Consider the following 18479-nt stretch of genomic DNA (forward strand, 5'->3'; position numbering starts at 1 on the left):
GCTGTTTCCATGATTCAGTGAGATGACTTTTAGAAACTAATTCTGTCCATAATCCAAACTGGAGTGAGAGCAAAACCAGAGTATTTAATCTAAATTTCACAACAAGAAAAAAGCAAGTGTAAAACAACTTGTACAGGACTATGACATCCTCTTCCTACAGGGAGTCAGCACATTTCATCATAAGGCCCTATTTTAGTAACTTACAACATTCATAAAAGTTCACTTGGTGGAAAAAACTGGTTTTTTATTTAGTGATTCTTCCTAAAACATTTATGCGAATGAGATGAATTCTAAAAAAAATATAAGAAAACAGGATTTGGCAACGTATTTTGAAAACAGAGGGGTCTGTGCTGTAGAGACAGAGTGTGAAATAAGCAGCAAAAGGGAAAAAATGAAACTCCTGATAGAGATTGCACTTTCCCTCAACCAGTGCAACCAGGCAGCAATATTGCCAAATCAAAAGTTAATTAAAAACTGATGTACACACTAAAAGGAGACACTGTTCAGCTCCAAAGTGAAAAGATGGTTCCTCTATGAGGGATGCTTCATATTGAAGCGGCTAAAGGAGCAGAACAGAAAACATGTTCCTTCTGCTCTCCCAGACACCTGTGCTGAGCAGTCTCTTTCCATTGACAAACAATCTCATAATCAGAATAAAAAAATTCTGACATTAAACTAGATTTAATGTCTCTGATATCTGCTTTAGAGCTGCAAAAACTATGGATGAAACTGACCCTTAGTAAGAAGAGAAGAGAATTTGAAAGTTTTGTGGACCTCAAAGCTGTGAACCAGGAAAAGACTGGGAAGAAAATTAATGCAGAAGACTCAAGCTGACCTCAACAGATTTCTCTGCCCCTCCTCCAAGGAGAAAAGTTTGCTCTTCTGGCATTGAAAGAACTTGTGAGCTCTCCAGTAAAGTTACACAGAGGGAATGATTTCATCGAGAAATTGGTGTTAATACATGCAAAGAAGCAGCTGCTCCCAATATCTGTGCTGGAAGACCCCTTCCCTACATTTGGGAAGAAACAGAATGGTTTTCTTTACTGCAAAAGAAGACAGCAATTTTCTGTTGGAAGGACCCCATGGCTCACAAGTCATGCTTGTTTATATATCCTTTAAAATCTGCTCTGATTTACTCTATACAGAAAGGTATATACTCTGCGTTTCACATTTGCTATCCTGTTTATGTTGCAGAGCCCTCTCCTAAACATGCTCTTTAAAGATTTATTTCTAATTTTTTTACTTTTTTCATTAAACTGAAAAAAAAAAAAAAAAAGACAAAACTCTGTGGGAGGCTTTTATGAAATGTACTTCCAGAAGCCCTGCTGTGCTGGCTCAGCAGCTGGCTCATTTGAATTCCAGGTATGCACTACACAGGATTTTCTTTTTTTGGAAACGCTGGCTTATCGGAAAAGTAATGCTGCCTTTGGATCATAAAGCTGGGTTTATGGTCTTTTTGAAGACCATAAAACTGGCTCAGTTAACACACATGAATTCCTACCTAGTATTGCAGTGTCCAATCTCATTGGCACAAGCAAAGCTATGCCACTGCATGAGGATAATTAAGGGCTTAAAGCTGCCATTCAGCTGGAGAGCTTATTTAAATAATTATCAGACTATATTTATGTATCTTCCCATGAATCATCATAAAAATAATTGTTTCTTCACTACAGTGTCATTTAACTACAACTGTTTGAACAAACTAGAACATTTGGGATCACATCCATTCACCGTAATGACTATCACCGCACCAGGACCTGACCCAACGGTTTTCACAGCAACCAACCAACATTTTCCCAGAACAAACCCCCATTCTGAAGCAGTGAAGTGCACACTGTCCTTCTCTGATACTGGAAACCTTTTGTCTTTGGCCTGGTGCCCAGTCACAACACATTGGAGGAATGTGTGCCTCGTTATGACAACACAACAAGACTCACCATTCCTTATGCACAAGGAACAGCATATGCACTGCACAATAGAAGCTCATGACATGTGCTGCTTATGTGGTAGAAATATATTTGCACCAGAGAGAAAAGCTGTTGTGCTAAGGTAGATAGAATATTATAGCTGGGTTGACTGAGCTGCTTGAGCTCACTGTCTGGAAAAAAAAAAAAGAGTACTATCATGAAAAAATTTTTTTCACCTGAAAAAAACAGGGCAGGTAACATATACCAAGACACATATATGAAGCCTGATGCTCAGCATCACAGAACAGCATGAGACTAGAATCTGATCAGATCATCCAGAAGTTTGCCAACTCCTTATTTTGCCAACTACAATCTTGATCTTGTAATAATCTCAATTTTGAATAGATTTGTGCAGCCACATGGAGCTCAGTGATGCAATGAGTATATTGTCAAGTTTTTTTATGCGACAATCTGTAGAAAATGAAGGCAGCCAGTCATACTGCCATTTGAAGAATGTGCAGGTCCAGGTGTTACAATATTTCTGAAACAGTGGGGCATTAATAATGAGCTCCACTTCTGATAGGTATATCAGAAGGACTCCTCTTGGATGTCTAAATATCCAGCTGATTCCTATATGGAACCTTATCAGAATTCCCAAATCAAATCTCTTTTAAAAATGTCTAACATTATCACTTAAAATCCATGACAAGTGATACAGCTTCAGGTGTTTTTCCTACAACAAAACATAGCATGATGCTTGGTGTATTCATTCCAAACAGTAGCATTTTGCTGCTACAATAGCAAGAATTTTATACTATCTTTCTGAATCACAGGGACAGAGCAAGCAAGCAGAATGAAAAATCAAAGCAGAGAAATATTTATTTTCTAAAATGGGGGAAATGTTAGCCTACATCTGATGGAAAGACACTAGCTATAAAAACAGCTGAGACATTTTAAGTGGGATCAGGGCAGAATCCCAGGGAGTTACTCATTCTCATCCAGAGGCCAGTAAGATCCATGGGAAGACTGGCTGAACAGAACCTGTATCACTGCAGCAGAGTGAGCTAGCACTCTTCACTCCAGAGCACTTTAGAAATTTCCAGTGAATTCTTCACTGGAATATCTATCCATTTTCATGACACCTGCTTTGCCTATTTCCTTGCAAATCCATTAAGAGGGATGGGTTCATTGTCCAGACACCACGAGGTACACACCCAACTGTTGAAATCAGAAGGGGGTTTTGAAAGAATAAGAAATGTCGAGACGGTAAAATTTTTGAAAACTGGAAACTGTGATTTAACCATTTATTTCTCATGTAGCAGCTGTGGCTTTAACAATCAGCAGGCAGGTGGCCTAAGAGTTTTCATTTTGCTTATTTAAAAGAAGGTAAAAGCAGGTGTCACTTAATTGGAAGAGGCAGCAGCACTCTCAGCTTCAGTGAACCCACTTGTTTGCTTCGACATTAGTGCACTCGGTAACTTTGTCCATGAGTTCTGAGCTCTCAAAAACACAAGGCAGGAGGGATTAGGGTGTAGTCATCTCCTGTCTCTAATTAAAACTTTAAACCACATGTAGGGCAGCTGTAGTGGCAGGTCTTACTCTTGGCAGTGTTACTTTTGGGCAAAAGGGAACTATTTCCCCGGAGCTGCTGGAACCAATCCTCTCTATTCAGTGGAGAAGGGAGCTATGAGACCTGGGCAGAATTTGGAGAACATAGTGCTTACGGCTCCAAAAGGAACTGAGAGGGCTTACATTGAAACAATCCACGATGAAGTGTGCATGAATTTTTGGAATATTGGAGCTATTTAACACCTGCATATCATGGTCCACTCTTTTTCTAAAAAAACAAAATAAAAACAAGCCAGAGGGGGAAATGAGTAACTAAATAAACAGGATATGCAAACAAAGGAAAATTTGCACAAACATATGACAATGAGCTTTAGTACCACTAGCAGTCAATAATGATAGAGAGGAAGAGAAAGACTGGAGTTACAATTTCTTATCCCCCACCCCTGATACACTAAGGTCTACAGAAACACATGGTCTGAAACACTGATGACACAAAGGCTGAATAATGATGAGGCATCAGATACAACAACAGTCAAATGACAACTTTAATTCTTTAACGTGAGCAACTCAGCTATTACAAGGCAAATCATAACATTTCAGAGATAAATTTTGAAGATCTGACCACATTAAAAGAAAGGTAGATGTTACACCAATGAAACATGGACAATCAACTACACCAGTTATCAGAAAGAAAAATCAACCTCTCAACACTGTAGGCACAGCTGATCTCTTAGACTATGTGAGGAATGCAGATGAGCAGCACAATGTTATTATTAAGCTAGTTAAAAGGCAACAAAAGAAACAAAACCATGAAAACATTAGCAAAAATAAATGAAGAGATGACTTTAGTAAGAAACAGATGTTTCACTATCCTTAGTTTTCAGCAACATTCACTGGTCTGACTATTGTTTTATGGAATAGGGTATTGCACAGATTTCATGAAAAGACCCATTAAACAAACAAAAGAGGATTTTTCCCTGGCTACAGTTATTACCCTGCCTTGAACAGCTGAGCAGCTGATAAAGCAATATGATATCAGCAGGACCTCATCCCTACCCCTCCCTTTCCAGGAGGAAGAAGCAATACTAGCACACTCTAACAAGCTGGTTCAGCAGCATAGCAATGTCATTAACCACGTCTCATCAGGCCAGAGCAGATTATACCGAAAAGTGCAGGATCTCCCACATTCAAATTATTAAGGCCTCTTTTGAAGTAAGTAGAGCAACATGTTGTATGGATGCACACCAAAATGAGACATGAAGGATACCTAAAGGATTGATAAAATCCCTGGCTGTTTTCCCTCTGATTTTCCTGAAAAGCCAGTTCAGTGATATAAAATTTATACAACTTTTGATTCTCTTATGCAAAAAGCTCAATTTCCAGCTATTGTAAAACAATTACATTCAGCATACTCTGGGGAAAAAACCCACAAATACAATACGTTCTAAGATGAAAAGAGTTATAATGCAAATAATGCCATTTTGAAAAAGATAAGTAAATTCAGAATATTTTTAAATAACTGTAAAAGGAATTAAGCAGGCACTATTCTAAAACAATAAGTCCCTCTTTATGACAGAGTAAAGTTTAATCAAATTGAAAATTCACAAGTTCAACTGATTTCTCACCCATCAAAAGATACAGAAATTCAACCATAAAATTTCAGTGTTTTTAAGTAGATGGCTAAAAATTTTCTTTGATTTATCCTCATCAGGGCAAGCATTTCTTTTAGGAATTTACTTATGCTGTTCTGCTCCATCACTGGAGGGTTTGAGAGTTTGCACCACATTTGGACCATGTTCTGCCCTGAAAAAGCTCTGTGAAGAATTCTCATTATGGTCTTACAATACATATTATTAACTTTCTCTGATGTACTCAAAAACAGAGCTCAATTGCCAGAAATGCAGCTACACAGTGATATACATGCACATTATAAAGATAAACAGTGAACACAGGACATTTTTCTTCCCATAACTGACAGCAAGAGAATCCAGTTCTGCTTTGCCCTCCAAGTTATTTTAAATGGAGCACTCAGAAGACTGAGGAAGGAAGAACTAAAGCACAAGAATAAAACATAATACTGCATATGTCAGAACCTGCTCCATTTATTTCACCCTAAAACAGCTGAGAATGCCTACTGCATTAGGATTCAAGTCAGGTAATTCTCCTATTCTCAAACTCTTATGAGGCTTCTTTTCTGACATTTTCTTATGAAGTAGAATACATTTCATTTCTATAGCGTTTTTGCATTCCTTTTCCTACTTTCTAATACTAATTTTGTCTAGTACTTTTCAAATCAGTTTGAAACTAATGCAGCTTCTTTTTCCTGTTGGCTAATTTTCTCTTAAAATGAAAAGCAACCTAGACAAGGTTATACAAATTTTTAAACATATGAAAATTAAATGCCTAAATTATTTAACCATAGCCATTTAATGAACTAGAAAAACAGCTGTTCTAATCAAAGTGTATTAATGCTTGCCCTTGAAAATTGAAGCCTGTTGAAATCACTAAGCCTATCTCAAAATTTACATTTAGTTATAGAAAGATACTGAGGATTAGCAGCTTGTGTAAATGGCAGTGATAGTTGAAGACAATCTTATGGCAAGTGCTTAGCATCTTGTCAAATTAATACATAGTCTAAGGTACTGATTACTGAAACACTGAAACAGGTATTAAAGTCTACCTTTATGCAAATTAGGCCGACTGCAAATGGTACCTCAGGCATGTGCATGGGCTGAAGGAGATGTTTCCCCCAGACAACAGAAAAAGCTATTTACTTTTACCAGTTCTTAAGAGGGCAGAAGAAATCAGCTATTATTCTTGAAGTCTTTTAAGAAACGTGTGTAGACAGGCAAGACGTATCAATCTTAGATTCTCATACCCCATCTCTAAAATCATCATCTAAAACTGCTTCACATTGATTTTTAGAGATTTTCAACCTTAAGGATGTTTCAACTTGAGCTACAGATTATAAACAAAAATTTTGGCCATCAAGATGCTCTTCAGAAAACCCACTTTTGGCATGCAATGTGAAATCAGACACAAGTAAAAGAAGAAAGGCAAAAAAGAAGATTCAAGTGCATTAAATATTGTTCCTTTCTTTACAAAAGAGAAAGCAATGAGACTATTTGATGCCTGATTGTTATCTTCCCTAGTAAATAAAGCCAGCATATCAGAGCAGGTTGATGAATATGCCTGTGTTTTTTTTACAGTACAATATTGTCTTGCAAGATAAGTTTTTGGATAACAGACCAACATTTTTGTTTAAAATGGGCTTCAGCTGCTTTAGTAATATGCACAAATTGCTTGCAACTGCTTTTCTGTTCAGTGTCACCTGCATGCAAATATGTTTGCAATTACAGCTCCACAACACTTGTGGACACAACCTGCACAGAGAGGGATTTTACATGGTAAATAAGTATGGTGTACGGGGCCAAGAAGTAAGGTGCCTGCAAAGATGTGCATCAGTGTAAGCAAACAGAGCTGCACTGGTTTACATCAATTACTGATTTACACCAGCTGAGTCTCAGCATATTTTTTTTCAAGGTATTGACTGTAACTACCTGCTCAAAGATGAGAGGCGAGTCTAGAAAAGAAACAATGCTTCTGTAGTGAGTTTCTGTGGCTGGGTTTTGGTAGTGGGGTGGGGAGGCTACAGGGACGGCTTCTGTTAGAAGCTGCTAGAAGCTTCCCCTCCAATGTCAGCTGGCTCCAGGGTGGGCTTCCTGCTGCTGGCCAAGGTCAAGCCAATCAGGAGTGATAGTAATGTCTCTGTGATAACATATTTAAGAACAGAAAGTTATTGTGCAGTGAAAATTCCCTCCAGGGAAGAGCAGAGTGAGAACATGTGAACAACAATGCAGACACCAAAGTCAGTGTAGAAGGAGAAAGAGGAGGATCTCCACATGCTGGAGCTGAGGCCCCTGCAGCCCGTGGTGAAGGCCATGCTGGAGCAGGTGGATGCATGAAGGAGCCTGTGATCCCTTGGAGAGGCCCAAGATGGAGCAGGCTTCTGCCCGGGACCTGCAGCCCATGGAGAGGGAAGCCCACGCTGGAGCAGGTTTTTTCCCAGGTAGTATTTGTGGCCCCTGTGGGGGACCCACACAGGAGCAGCTCACTCGTGAAGGACTGCACCCCATGGAGAAGTGACTCACGGGACAGCAGTTTATGAGGAACTGTTGCGTGAGGGATGGACTGACGTCAGAGAGGTCTCTGGTGGGAGGGACCTCATGGGAAGCAGGGGAAGGACTCCTTTCTCTGAGCAGCAGCAGCAGCAGAAACAACAGACCATAACCCCCATTCCCCACCCCCTGTACCACTGTGGGGACGGAGGTAGAGTTTGGAAGGAAGGAAGAGTGGGGGGAAGGTGTTTTTAAGATTATTTTACTTCTCACTCTTTTGCTCTAATCCTGTCCATAATAAATTTAATTAGTATCCCCACTATGAGTCTGTTTTGCCTGTGATAGCTATCAGTAAGTGACCTCTCCAGGCTCTTAACTCATGAATCCCTCACGTTTTTTTTCTCTCCTCTGTCCAGTTGCAGAGGGGAGGGAAAGAGTGGCTTTAGTGGGTACCTGGCATCCAGCCAGGGTCAACTCACTACAGCTTCCTTACAATTATAGCTCTTTTCTAATGACAGATAGTAAAGAAACATTCCAATTCCAAAGTAAACCACAAAGCCATTGTTTTCCATTGAACCACGTCTAAATTTGTTTTCTTTTCCTGATAGCCAATTACTCCTCATGTTTTGCACTACCAAGCTGACAATAAGCCAAGCTCTTCGATGCCAGCCCAGCCACGCTCAGGGTTTTGCTTAGAATTAGCAGGCTGGACAGGAGCATCTTGCAAGCAGATGACACCCATGTGCATCAGGTTGTGTGACTGGCTGGCCTAAAACCCAGCCAGCCCTTGAAAGACAAAGATGGGGTTACATATTCATTAATTACTTCCTCTCTTCCTCTTCCCTCCTGCTACCAGCTGGTAGATCCCTTGGCAAGTGTCCATAAGACACTGGTCAGTATTTTTATGACTTTAAACATGGATGAATGGGAGGTTATGTGTCCCCTTTTCCAAAAGAAATGTTAACAGAGTGTGGGATACATATGCCTTCTTTCCTGACACACATAGGCAATATTCCTCTAGAAAATGTCCTACATTTTTACAAGATTGCTATTTTTAAATCCTAGGCCTAGTTTGTTTGCCCAGTACCATATGGGTTTAATGATATCAGGCAAAGAACAGCACAGACTATCTCTACTCAGACATGGTGAAAATGGGAGTTCTTTATGAAAAGTAAACACAAATCAGCTCACATACCTTGATCCGTGTTATATGGGGAAAAGACTACCCATGCAGTGATACAGAAAACAATATAGTGCAGTAGGAGAGCAAAAATTGAGCTAAAACTCCTTAAAAAGAACTCTTAAAAAATTACCAAAATCCTTTACAAAGCATGAACATATAGAAGATTTAGTTTGTTTTTTAAAGTTAATTTTAAAGGTTAATTTTACTCATACTTTCCTAGTTTAGAATTACCTTCATTTGAAGTTTGGCATAAGACATAAAGCCCAGAAAGGAACCTTATAAAAGCAGTATCAGTGCAAAACCTGCAGGCAACTACAGTAAAATACTGAACAAGTGCTAACAACTTCAAAGAGAAGACCCACAGGTAGAGAAGCCTGTTATTTATTAAATTAATTTCAGTGATGCTGAAGAGAAGTGAAATATTTAGCATATTGTTATTATAAAGCAAAGGAGAGGTAGATTTATTAGCAGGATTGCACTTCTCTTATTCTCCCTACATGCTGAGTTATAGAAGATAGAACTCAGCAGTCAGGTTTCCATTTAATTAGTTTCAAACAAACCCCTTCATTTTCCTCATGAAGTCATTGGTGGGAAGAAAATGGAGAGAGATGAGAAGAAAACAGAAAGTTCTCCCTCTAAGCAAGTACTATCCATATAACAAAGATGAAGACTCTTTCTCCAACCAGATTCATCATCTTCACCATATATGGCACCATAGATGCCATGCCTACACAAAATAAATTTCATCTCGGGTCCAGCCTCACAAATACATCTGTTCCATCAGAGATAAATGAGTTGTTTTTCAGAGCGAAAGTATTTACTGAGTGACAGAAAAACTTTTTTTAAATAATGAAACAGAAATAAAAGAACAGTAAATTTGATTAAGTACTTGATTACACAGAAAAACTTTAAAACTCAATGGTTTAATGTACTCCTCCCTTGGATTTAACATTGCTAGCTTCCCAAAAGATGCAATTAATACAATGTACCAGAAAGCACGTTTTCTTTGGGTCTGTCACAAGCTTAAACGCTCTTAAACAATATTATTTCAGGACATCAGTGACACTAAGCAAACCTCCAGATACAGAATAACAGGGAGAAAGCTCTGCAGCTTCACAAATGCCTGTTAACATCAGAGTCATGGAGGAAACACTACTAGCCTGCATTGCAATAAACAAGACACTTTGGGCTTATCATATATACCTGGATGTGTATACATAGGTGAAAAAATAATATTGCTAGCCTTCTAAATCTTCAATAACAAAAATAACACTTACATTGCCAGTGAAAAGGAAAACGTCATTTTTCATAGCTATCTGAAATAGCAAACCCTTGTGAGTCTTTGCTGAACAGTTCCGTGTAGAAAGCTCACATTTCTGGTGTCCCCCTTTGGCATATCAGGCTGCTGGGCTCAACAAATGGATATTGTTCTCTTTTAATTACTTTTTAATACTGTGTGTTATGATACCCAACAGAGCAATAGCATCCAATACCAGAAAGGAGTCCTCAGCTTGTTTGATAGGCACCTCAGGAAAGACAGAAGCTTCTGGCTGCAAATTTCCACTCCTGCTGTGACATGTTACCTGCAGCGTGATGCTCCTGCGGTGCGCATGCTTCCCGGAATGATGTTTGCAGAGTGAATGCCCATTTACAGATAAAACAGCATCTAAATGCCATTGGCCTGCCTGTGCAGAGGTCTACAAAGTATCAGAACTCTTTGTGCATTATTCTTGCAGTGAAATCTAATTTGCAGTGTAGTTGGCACCAAGACTAAAGTTCAGCCAATGCACAGATTATTCCCTTATCGGGAAGGCGTCAGAGCCTGGGAGGAAAATTCACTTTGATCTATAGCGGCTCTCAGAAATCTCACATAAAATGGAAAAGACAGAAATATCTCCCACTTAAAAAAAAAATCTCTGCAGAAGAAAAATTGAGCTAACATAAGAAATTCAACTCTGATCTGGTTTGAATCTTTAAGAACAGCAAGTATAAAAATACATCCTTATATAAGAATGAGAGCTGTAACCAAGTTGCTACGTCCAGTGTGGTTCAGCATAAGGCATGCACAGGCATACTGCAGGCTGCTCAGTGTAATCAGCTTTAACACTCAACTAATTCATGCTGATCACCACCAGATCCAAGGAGCTGTCAATTCTCCCCAGTACAGGGCTAACTTGAAGGCATTTGGTGCAGCTTTTACTTCTAGACATAATTAAATTTTATATTTACAATGGCAGGTTCTCCTTGATCAGAAAACCTCAAAGGTTGCATATAGAGTATGCTAACAAATGATCAACAGAAATAAACTACTGATAAAGATCTTAGCTATTCCATATCAGAATTGCTATTTCCCAATTTTCTGTAGTATTAATTTGATTCAACAGATTGCCTCACATATTTTTCCTGTTCTCATGGTTTAACTGCTCAACATGTACTTGATCATTGAAGCTTCATTCTTGTCTTGTGCACATATTACAAGACTAAACAGAAATGCTGAGACTACTGCATCACATTATCAGTCCATCAGACTTAGCACCTTGCAACAAAACCTCAAGCTGCTTGTCTCAGAGAATGGTAAAGCAAAGAGTTTGCTGGAAATGATGATGATACATTATTAGTATGATACTTAGAGGCAAAAGACTTGTTAGGTCTTACAGGCTGTAATTACAACAACTAGCCACAGAACAAGAGGAAATGGCCTCAAGCTGTGCCAGGGGATGTTCAGGTTGGACATCAGGAAGAATTTCTTCACTGAAAGGGTTGTCAGGCTTTGAAACTCAGGGAGGTTGTGGAATCACCATCCCTGGAAGTGTTCAGGAAACAACTGGACATGGCATTTAATGCTATTGTTTAGGTGACAAGGTGGTGTTCAGTCAAAGGATGGACTCATTGATCTTGGAGGTCTTTTCCAACCTTTATGATTTTATGATTTAATTTTATGATTTTACACTTTACTCTCTCATTTTCTATGATGCATTTCTATCCAGAAAGTAACCTGAGTTTCAATATGTAGGAAAAAAGCAGGAGTAAAGATGTAAAAGTACACTGATAAATCAAAACATCTCTGCATTAAGGCATTTAATTCACCACTAAACTTCTTTGAGAAAGCAACCTACTTATATGTGTGATTCCCATTTTATTTGATAAGTATAGTTTTCTTAAAAGAGGTTATCAACACTTTTAAGTATAGGCGGAGAAAAGAATTCATATTATCAGATCCCAAGTATGACAATAAAAACTTGCAACCTGCTTATTCATTAACATGTCTAAGTGCTGCTCCAATTCTGAGAAGAGATTTTGTATATAAACCCTTGCTATTTTATTGAGACCTATGGCTGTAATGGAACCTGAGAATGCTTTCTATAAACAGCTGCTGTAACAGAAATAATCAGTGTATATTATCATTTAAAAACCCACAAATTGAAACAATAGAAGTCAGGAGAGACAAGTTTAAAGAGAAAAGTCCTTAAACAAAACTGAAAGATCAACCTCTGTTCTTAATGTATTATATACAATCACTTAATTAAGCCATTATGAAACATAAATAAACATCAATCAGAATGAGGAAGAAACATATGTGGTATGTTGGGTTGCATCTACTTTTGCTATGTAGATATGTGAAGAAGGCCAGGGGCAGAGATACACAAAAACATTTAGAGACACTCTCTGACTTCATAATCGCTAAAACAGCATACACACAATGTATTTTAATTTCATTTACATAATAATGGGCACTATACAGTAGGAAATCAAACAGATTTTTAAACTGTTATTCACGTTAAGTTTTATTTACTTTTCCTTGCTACTATTTCTTAGCATTTTGTGACTTTCCTACTACAGCACAACCACTTCCCTAAAAGCCTCCAGCTGCAACCTGACCTTTTACATACTATGGACATGTAGCTGTGACTAATAACAATTAGCAACAGATATGACACAGATTAATATACCTTTTGTTGCAAGTTATGTATTTCAGAAGAAGAAAAGGATTACTGGATTAGTGTGAAGGTGCACTGTACCTTACGCCATTTTTAGAAGACAACCCTCTGTTTCAAGAAAACCAACACTGGAGAATGTTGAAAACATGAACTATGGGAAGAGTTTGTGGAAAAGTCTTTTACTGGTTGATCTGTTTCTTTCCCAGCTGTGTAAGTACTCACTGTGTGGGAGTTAATTGTATTAGTTATCTGGTAAAACAACCTGATTAATTTTGTACTTCAGTGCTATTAACTACCACACTATACATGATTCATTGGGGAATTAATGAATTTAATCCTTCTGTTCAAATACAAAACCAAACAAGAATAATCCTTTGTTTTATAACTTTTAATAGATAACTTAAATTCTTAATGATGCTTAGAGTACATTAGGAAGGCACTCACTGAAACTATTTAGCTAAGAGTAACTAGACACTTCCATTAGAAAGCCTAATTAATTGGGATTTAAAAATTAACTCTGATTTGCAATGGACCATAAAACTATCCAGTCCAAAATTTTATCTATTTATTTGAAGGTTTGCAACAGATCAAATTAAAGAAACATTATCAATAAATTATCCCTTGTTATTTCAGCGCTGTTCTCAGTATTTGCAGCTGCAGTTTTAAAACAGAATTTTAAAAAATGGCAGGCTTCAAAACGCATCCTAGATTATATTTATCTTGGCATTTTAACACACAAATAATTGTGAGGAGAGAGAAGAAAATGGAAATATACAAAAGGTTTACAAAAGGCTTACAAAAATAGGTTTATATGATATATCTATTACTATCACTTTACTGCACTGTATCATGCAATCTCATATAATACAGTGCAAAAAAAGGCCCTCTTGAAGGAAGGGATTTCTGCTGTTAGAAGTGCCCTTAATTTCCACAGCAAAAACAGTCACTGAGATTTTACCGCAACAAATGAGATGAAGTCCCAAAGAGGAATTTATTAGTTACAAAATTTCACATTCTATAAATAAGGAGAAAATTTCAGATGAATAAATGAGAAGCATAATAAGTTAAGAAAGCAAAAGATGGAAACTGGCTCAGAAGTTGCTAAGCTTAAAATACACCAGCTGGCAAACAAACAAAGCAATGAGACACGTCACAGGAACTTCTCGGAAGTGCTGCTCCCGGTCTATGTTGTAGCACAGCCATTTTTCCATAGCACAGAATTTTCAGGGTATTAGCCAAGAGGGCAGAATAACAGAAGATTTTACAGAAAATTGGTTATTTTTATATCACAATCAAATAAGGTCTTGTTTTAGAGAAGTACTTTTTATGAGTCATTCATAAAAGCAGTTGCTAAATTCCCTGATGTCCCAACAAAAGAGATATAGTACAAGCAACTTTGAGTAAAATGAAAATGTAAATTTTTTAAACAGGTTATGAAAGACTTTCTTTATCTCCCCGTGGGCCAAAAATGAATACCAAATAAATCCTCTGCACTTAAAATAAATCACTACTTATAAAATCACCTTTGAAAGCAACGGTATGATTCTTTTCTAAATTTGTGGTTAGAAGCAATCCAGAGATTACCATGTTGAGGGAAGATGCTGCTTTTGCAATATTTTCCCTGATGGCCACCCCACAGCACCAGGAGCCACTCTGGCTCATCTGGGTGAGAAGTGGCTTCCCTGAATAAACTCACTCCACAACAGCAATGCTCCCAGGAGGCACTGGAGTAAATACAGACCTTGACAGGGAGTCAAGAAAAGTTATTCCTGAGCCTTTTGTAAGGGAATTGCCAAACCCCGAGCACAATGGAAGAAAGAGCAAATGAAAATAAAACCCCAAGCAAACAAACAAAACCCAAAATCCACAACCCTGGGAAGAAAAATGTGTAAGTGATGACTACGCTTGAGACAAATTAGCTCTTCTTTCACTCCTAATGTGGATGTATTATCAGTGCCTATGAGCAACCCACATACCTTATTAATGGCCCAGCCAGAGCCATTTACTACTGTAGAAGGAGTAGGCAAGGACTCCTGCTGAACTTTTACAGTGTAATTTCAGATTTCCCTTTCCGTTTCTCATTTTGTCTCCTACCTTATTTTTCCTTCATATATCTGTCTCACAACAAATACTTTCCATTGACACTACAATATTAGTAGAATATTAATAAACCACCATCCAGAGTTGTTTCCAATAACTTGCAAAGTGAGGATGACAAACCAGCTGGATTTCCACTACCTTACATTTAGAAAACTTCTTCCACAATTGAATAAAAACCTTTATTTTTTTAAAAAAAATATTGATTGAAAAAAATTAGAAACTGAACTTTTAACACAAAATATGTCAAGTAAGCTTGTGGACTAGGCTTCTGATCCTTGGATCTATTCATAATTTAATTCCTGACACAAAGAAATATGCGAACATTTATGAATCTATAATTTGTTTCATTTCTTAGGTACATTACTTCAGCAATAAAGAACTCACCAGAAATATCCTTTCAAGTTGATCCTGAATATCTTTCATTCCCGGAAAAGCAGCGACCCCTTGAATCATTTCTACAAAGATACAACCCACTCCCCTACAGAAGAAAAAAAAGAAGTATGCAATGTTAGAAAGATTTCTTATAGACCAAGTAGCTAGCAACAGCACTTTTGCATCCTTTACCAGCATTTAAATAATATACAATTTTTTTAATTGATGGCAGGCTGAAGGACAAACCTGCATTTAATAAAACCAGTGAATACAAATGAACACTTCTCAGGTGCTTGAAGGCAAGTGTAGAGGTAGCAGGAATCTGATTCACAGATGTTGAGACCAATAAAGGCACAGCTGTTATCTCCATATTAGTGCTTCCCAGCAGCACAGTCATGCTCCCAAATTATTTCTGAAGATGTGTGAGAGTGCGCTCTTGGAAGAAGCTGAATGGGGACAGGATAATGACAAGGAAGCACACTGGAAGGGCTTGGCATAGGAGGAGAACCTGGAAAAAGGTGAGCAAAAAGGAAAAGGGCATGTGGCTGCTCAATCACGGAACTAAGTTAAGCCCAAATGCTGATAACTTCAGGGATGGGCTTGCTTGGACTTTCTTCTCCCCTCTGACAGCATAAACAAAAGTAGTTCAAAGCCCATAGCTCTGGGAGGCTGCTGACCCCATTCCCCACAACCTCTGGCTGAGAGGTGCTGCAATGGGCTGAGAAGACACGGACTCCCTCCTCTCCCCGTCATGACAGTCATCTCCTTACAGGTCCTGTACTTGGTTTGTCACAAAAAGTACTTCACACAAGTTTCCCTCATCCCACTGAGTTAAGTCAGTGGTAGAAGTACTGAGAAATCAGAGGGAAAAAATATCTGAGACACACTAACTAGAGCACAAAAGAATAGATTCTCTAAAGTGGAGGAGAGCTTCTGTGACTCTAACTCAAATTCCAGATAACCTGTGAACTTCCTGCATCTCAAAAGGAAAACAAATTATAAACATTTGCACCTTTTCTGGATGAAAACAGCTCAAGAGTTTCTTGTTCCCTCAGCAAAAATAATCTTAAGAGAAAACATCCCTCTTAGCTACCAACATGATGGAGAATTTTATTATATACTTTAGCTTGTTCAATTACGTTTTTCTGCATATATTTTTTCCACAACTTCCATGTGCAAATACCTACATATACTGTACCATATCTGTGTAAGCAACCACCCAAAATCCCTCTTCATTCAAAACAATAACAGGTTCAGACCCCTAAACCATGTATCAAAATGAACTAAGAATTTGTGAAACTAACTATGGTACCACCCCCCTAAAATTGAAAGTTGTGTTTCTGTGTCAGAAAGTCTCAGCCATAACCTCTAACTTAACTTTGGTTTTAGAAGTAAATTATTTGGAATGTACTAATTACATACCTTTTCATTGCTTAGGCATCATGATGATGGATTCAGAAAGCCGCATTTACTTTTAGGAATATGTGTACATATATTGATGAGGAAGTGGTTCTAGAACAACTTAATGAAAACAAGTTGCATATTTTCATTAAGGCTGGGGTTGAGCATTTACAAATGCCACTGAACTAAGATTATCAGCAGATTACCTATGCTTTATCCATTTCTGAAGGCTTTGAATAGTACCAACCAATGAAATAATTTTACATTCTAGGACAACGAGAGCTGGTAATCAAATTTCTTGAAGAAGAAAATGAAATATACATCACTATTTTCTAATTCTACATCCCCAAGGCAGATCTATATTAAGTAAAGTTTCTCTTCAGGCATTGATAAGTAGAAGAAAACTTTGAAAAGCACAGTTGTGGTCAAATTTTAGAATAAATTAGGTTTTTACAAAAGAGAGGTTAAAATTTATGTTCCATATGCTTCTGCTGGTTACCAAATGAACTGAATTGATTAAACTGCCATTCATCATTTAGTCTGGTTAGTGCTTCATTAGGCACAGATAGGCACAATATATCTTAGTCAAATACTTACAAACATGATCAGCATCTCAGGCAAGGAAAAATTCAAGATTTCAGCCAGAAGCCATTTATTCAAGATGAGCAATAAAACAATTGAATTTAGACCAAAGAAAAGAGGATTAGAGTTCTATTCTTGCAACCAGAAAACAGGCTTTTGATTAAACCAGTTGTATCATTTGAGAGTACGTACAAATCTGCAGAGAATCTTCATCTAGCTGTTTGAACAGAAATGCTATAAAGGCAGCAGGAAGATTTTGCCAAATTTTGTATTGTTTTACATTATTTATAAATTTTTCCACTTTTAGTGGTTCTGATACAAGTATGAGCCAAAAACCAAGTAAGAACTGCAAAAAACACTGAAGAAAAATTTCCTGCTTGGAAAGAAGAATCCTATTATGTGTTTTGGACTCTTGTGCATCCTAGTATATCATTTAGTCCCAAGCTGAAATGAAAGGGTACTGCAGTTAAATAAACCCTAATACAAAAATCCAGAGGTTATTAAAATCATTCAGGAGAGAAACACAGACATTCAAGATTTGAGCTGGAAGATTGCTGATCCCTTCAGCCCACTTGAAAGTTAAACTTATCCTTGGTTTCAAAGGTTATGGTGTTTGGCACTTTGATGAATAAGCCAACAGAAAGGGAAGCTTAAATGAATAGAAACAAAAAAATATAATAATAATAATACAAAAAAAGTAGGACACTGAACTAGGAAATGGACAGAAAATACCCAGAAAGCCATTAGAGCACATGAAGGCTTCAAGATGGCTGGATGGCATTTTTGATGTCCCAGTGGTATCCGTGAATTTCAGGCTCACAGTAAGTAGAAACCTGAGTCTATAGTAGGATCCCTGCATCACAAACCATAAGGGCACACACTTTAAATGAGAAAAGAGATAAAGCATCTACAAGGCCTTGAAATTTTGTCTTGTTTTTGTAGACCTCACAGACTTTTAAACAGGTTAGAGATATTTCTGAGCAAAGCAAAAACTATTTTCATGCCAGAAGAGCTGGTTTGTGAGGAAAAATTAGGAAAATGATGTCATTCTTGGCTACAAGAAAACCCAAGGGACAGGGAGAACATGGTGACTCTGTACTTAAAATTATGCAAAAGGAAGAACAGGGACAACTGATTAGGATTTTAATGGTTCCCAGAACTGTAGGTAGATCCAAGGTAGTATAACCAGAAATAGCAGAATGTGTTTAGGAAATAAAAATTTTAGGGTGAGTGATAGGGAAATGCAATTAACAATTGTGCTATACCTCAGCCTCCCAATGGACTTGAAGCACAGTTACAGTTGTGTAAA

At 37.7% G+C, this 18479-nt stretch overlaps 1 protein-coding gene across 3 annotated transcripts in view; it reads right to left on the minus strand.

Moving 5' to 3' along the window:
- Positions 1-18479, minus strand: part of CDK14 (cyclin dependent kinase 14) — a 305938-nt gene that overhangs the window by 106490 nt on the left and 180969 nt on the right. For all 3 annotated transcript variants that reach the window (XM_029961885.1, XM_008933769.3, XM_018075820.2), the window contains exon 9: positions 15200-15293. In XM_029961885.1, coding sequence (XP_029817745.1) covers positions 15200-15293 — 94 coding nt within the window. The remainder of the gene's footprint in view (positions 1-15199; positions 15294-18479) is intronic.

The sequence above is a fragment of the Manacus vitellinus genome, unplaced genomic scaffold (genome assembly GCF_001715985.3).
Source record: "Manacus vitellinus isolate BGI_N305 unplaced genomic scaffold, ASM171598v3 scaffold_3_pilon, whole genome shotgun sequence".
Classification (NCBI taxonomy): Eukaryota; Metazoa; Chordata; class Aves; order Passeriformes; family Pipridae; genus Manacus; species Manacus vitellinus.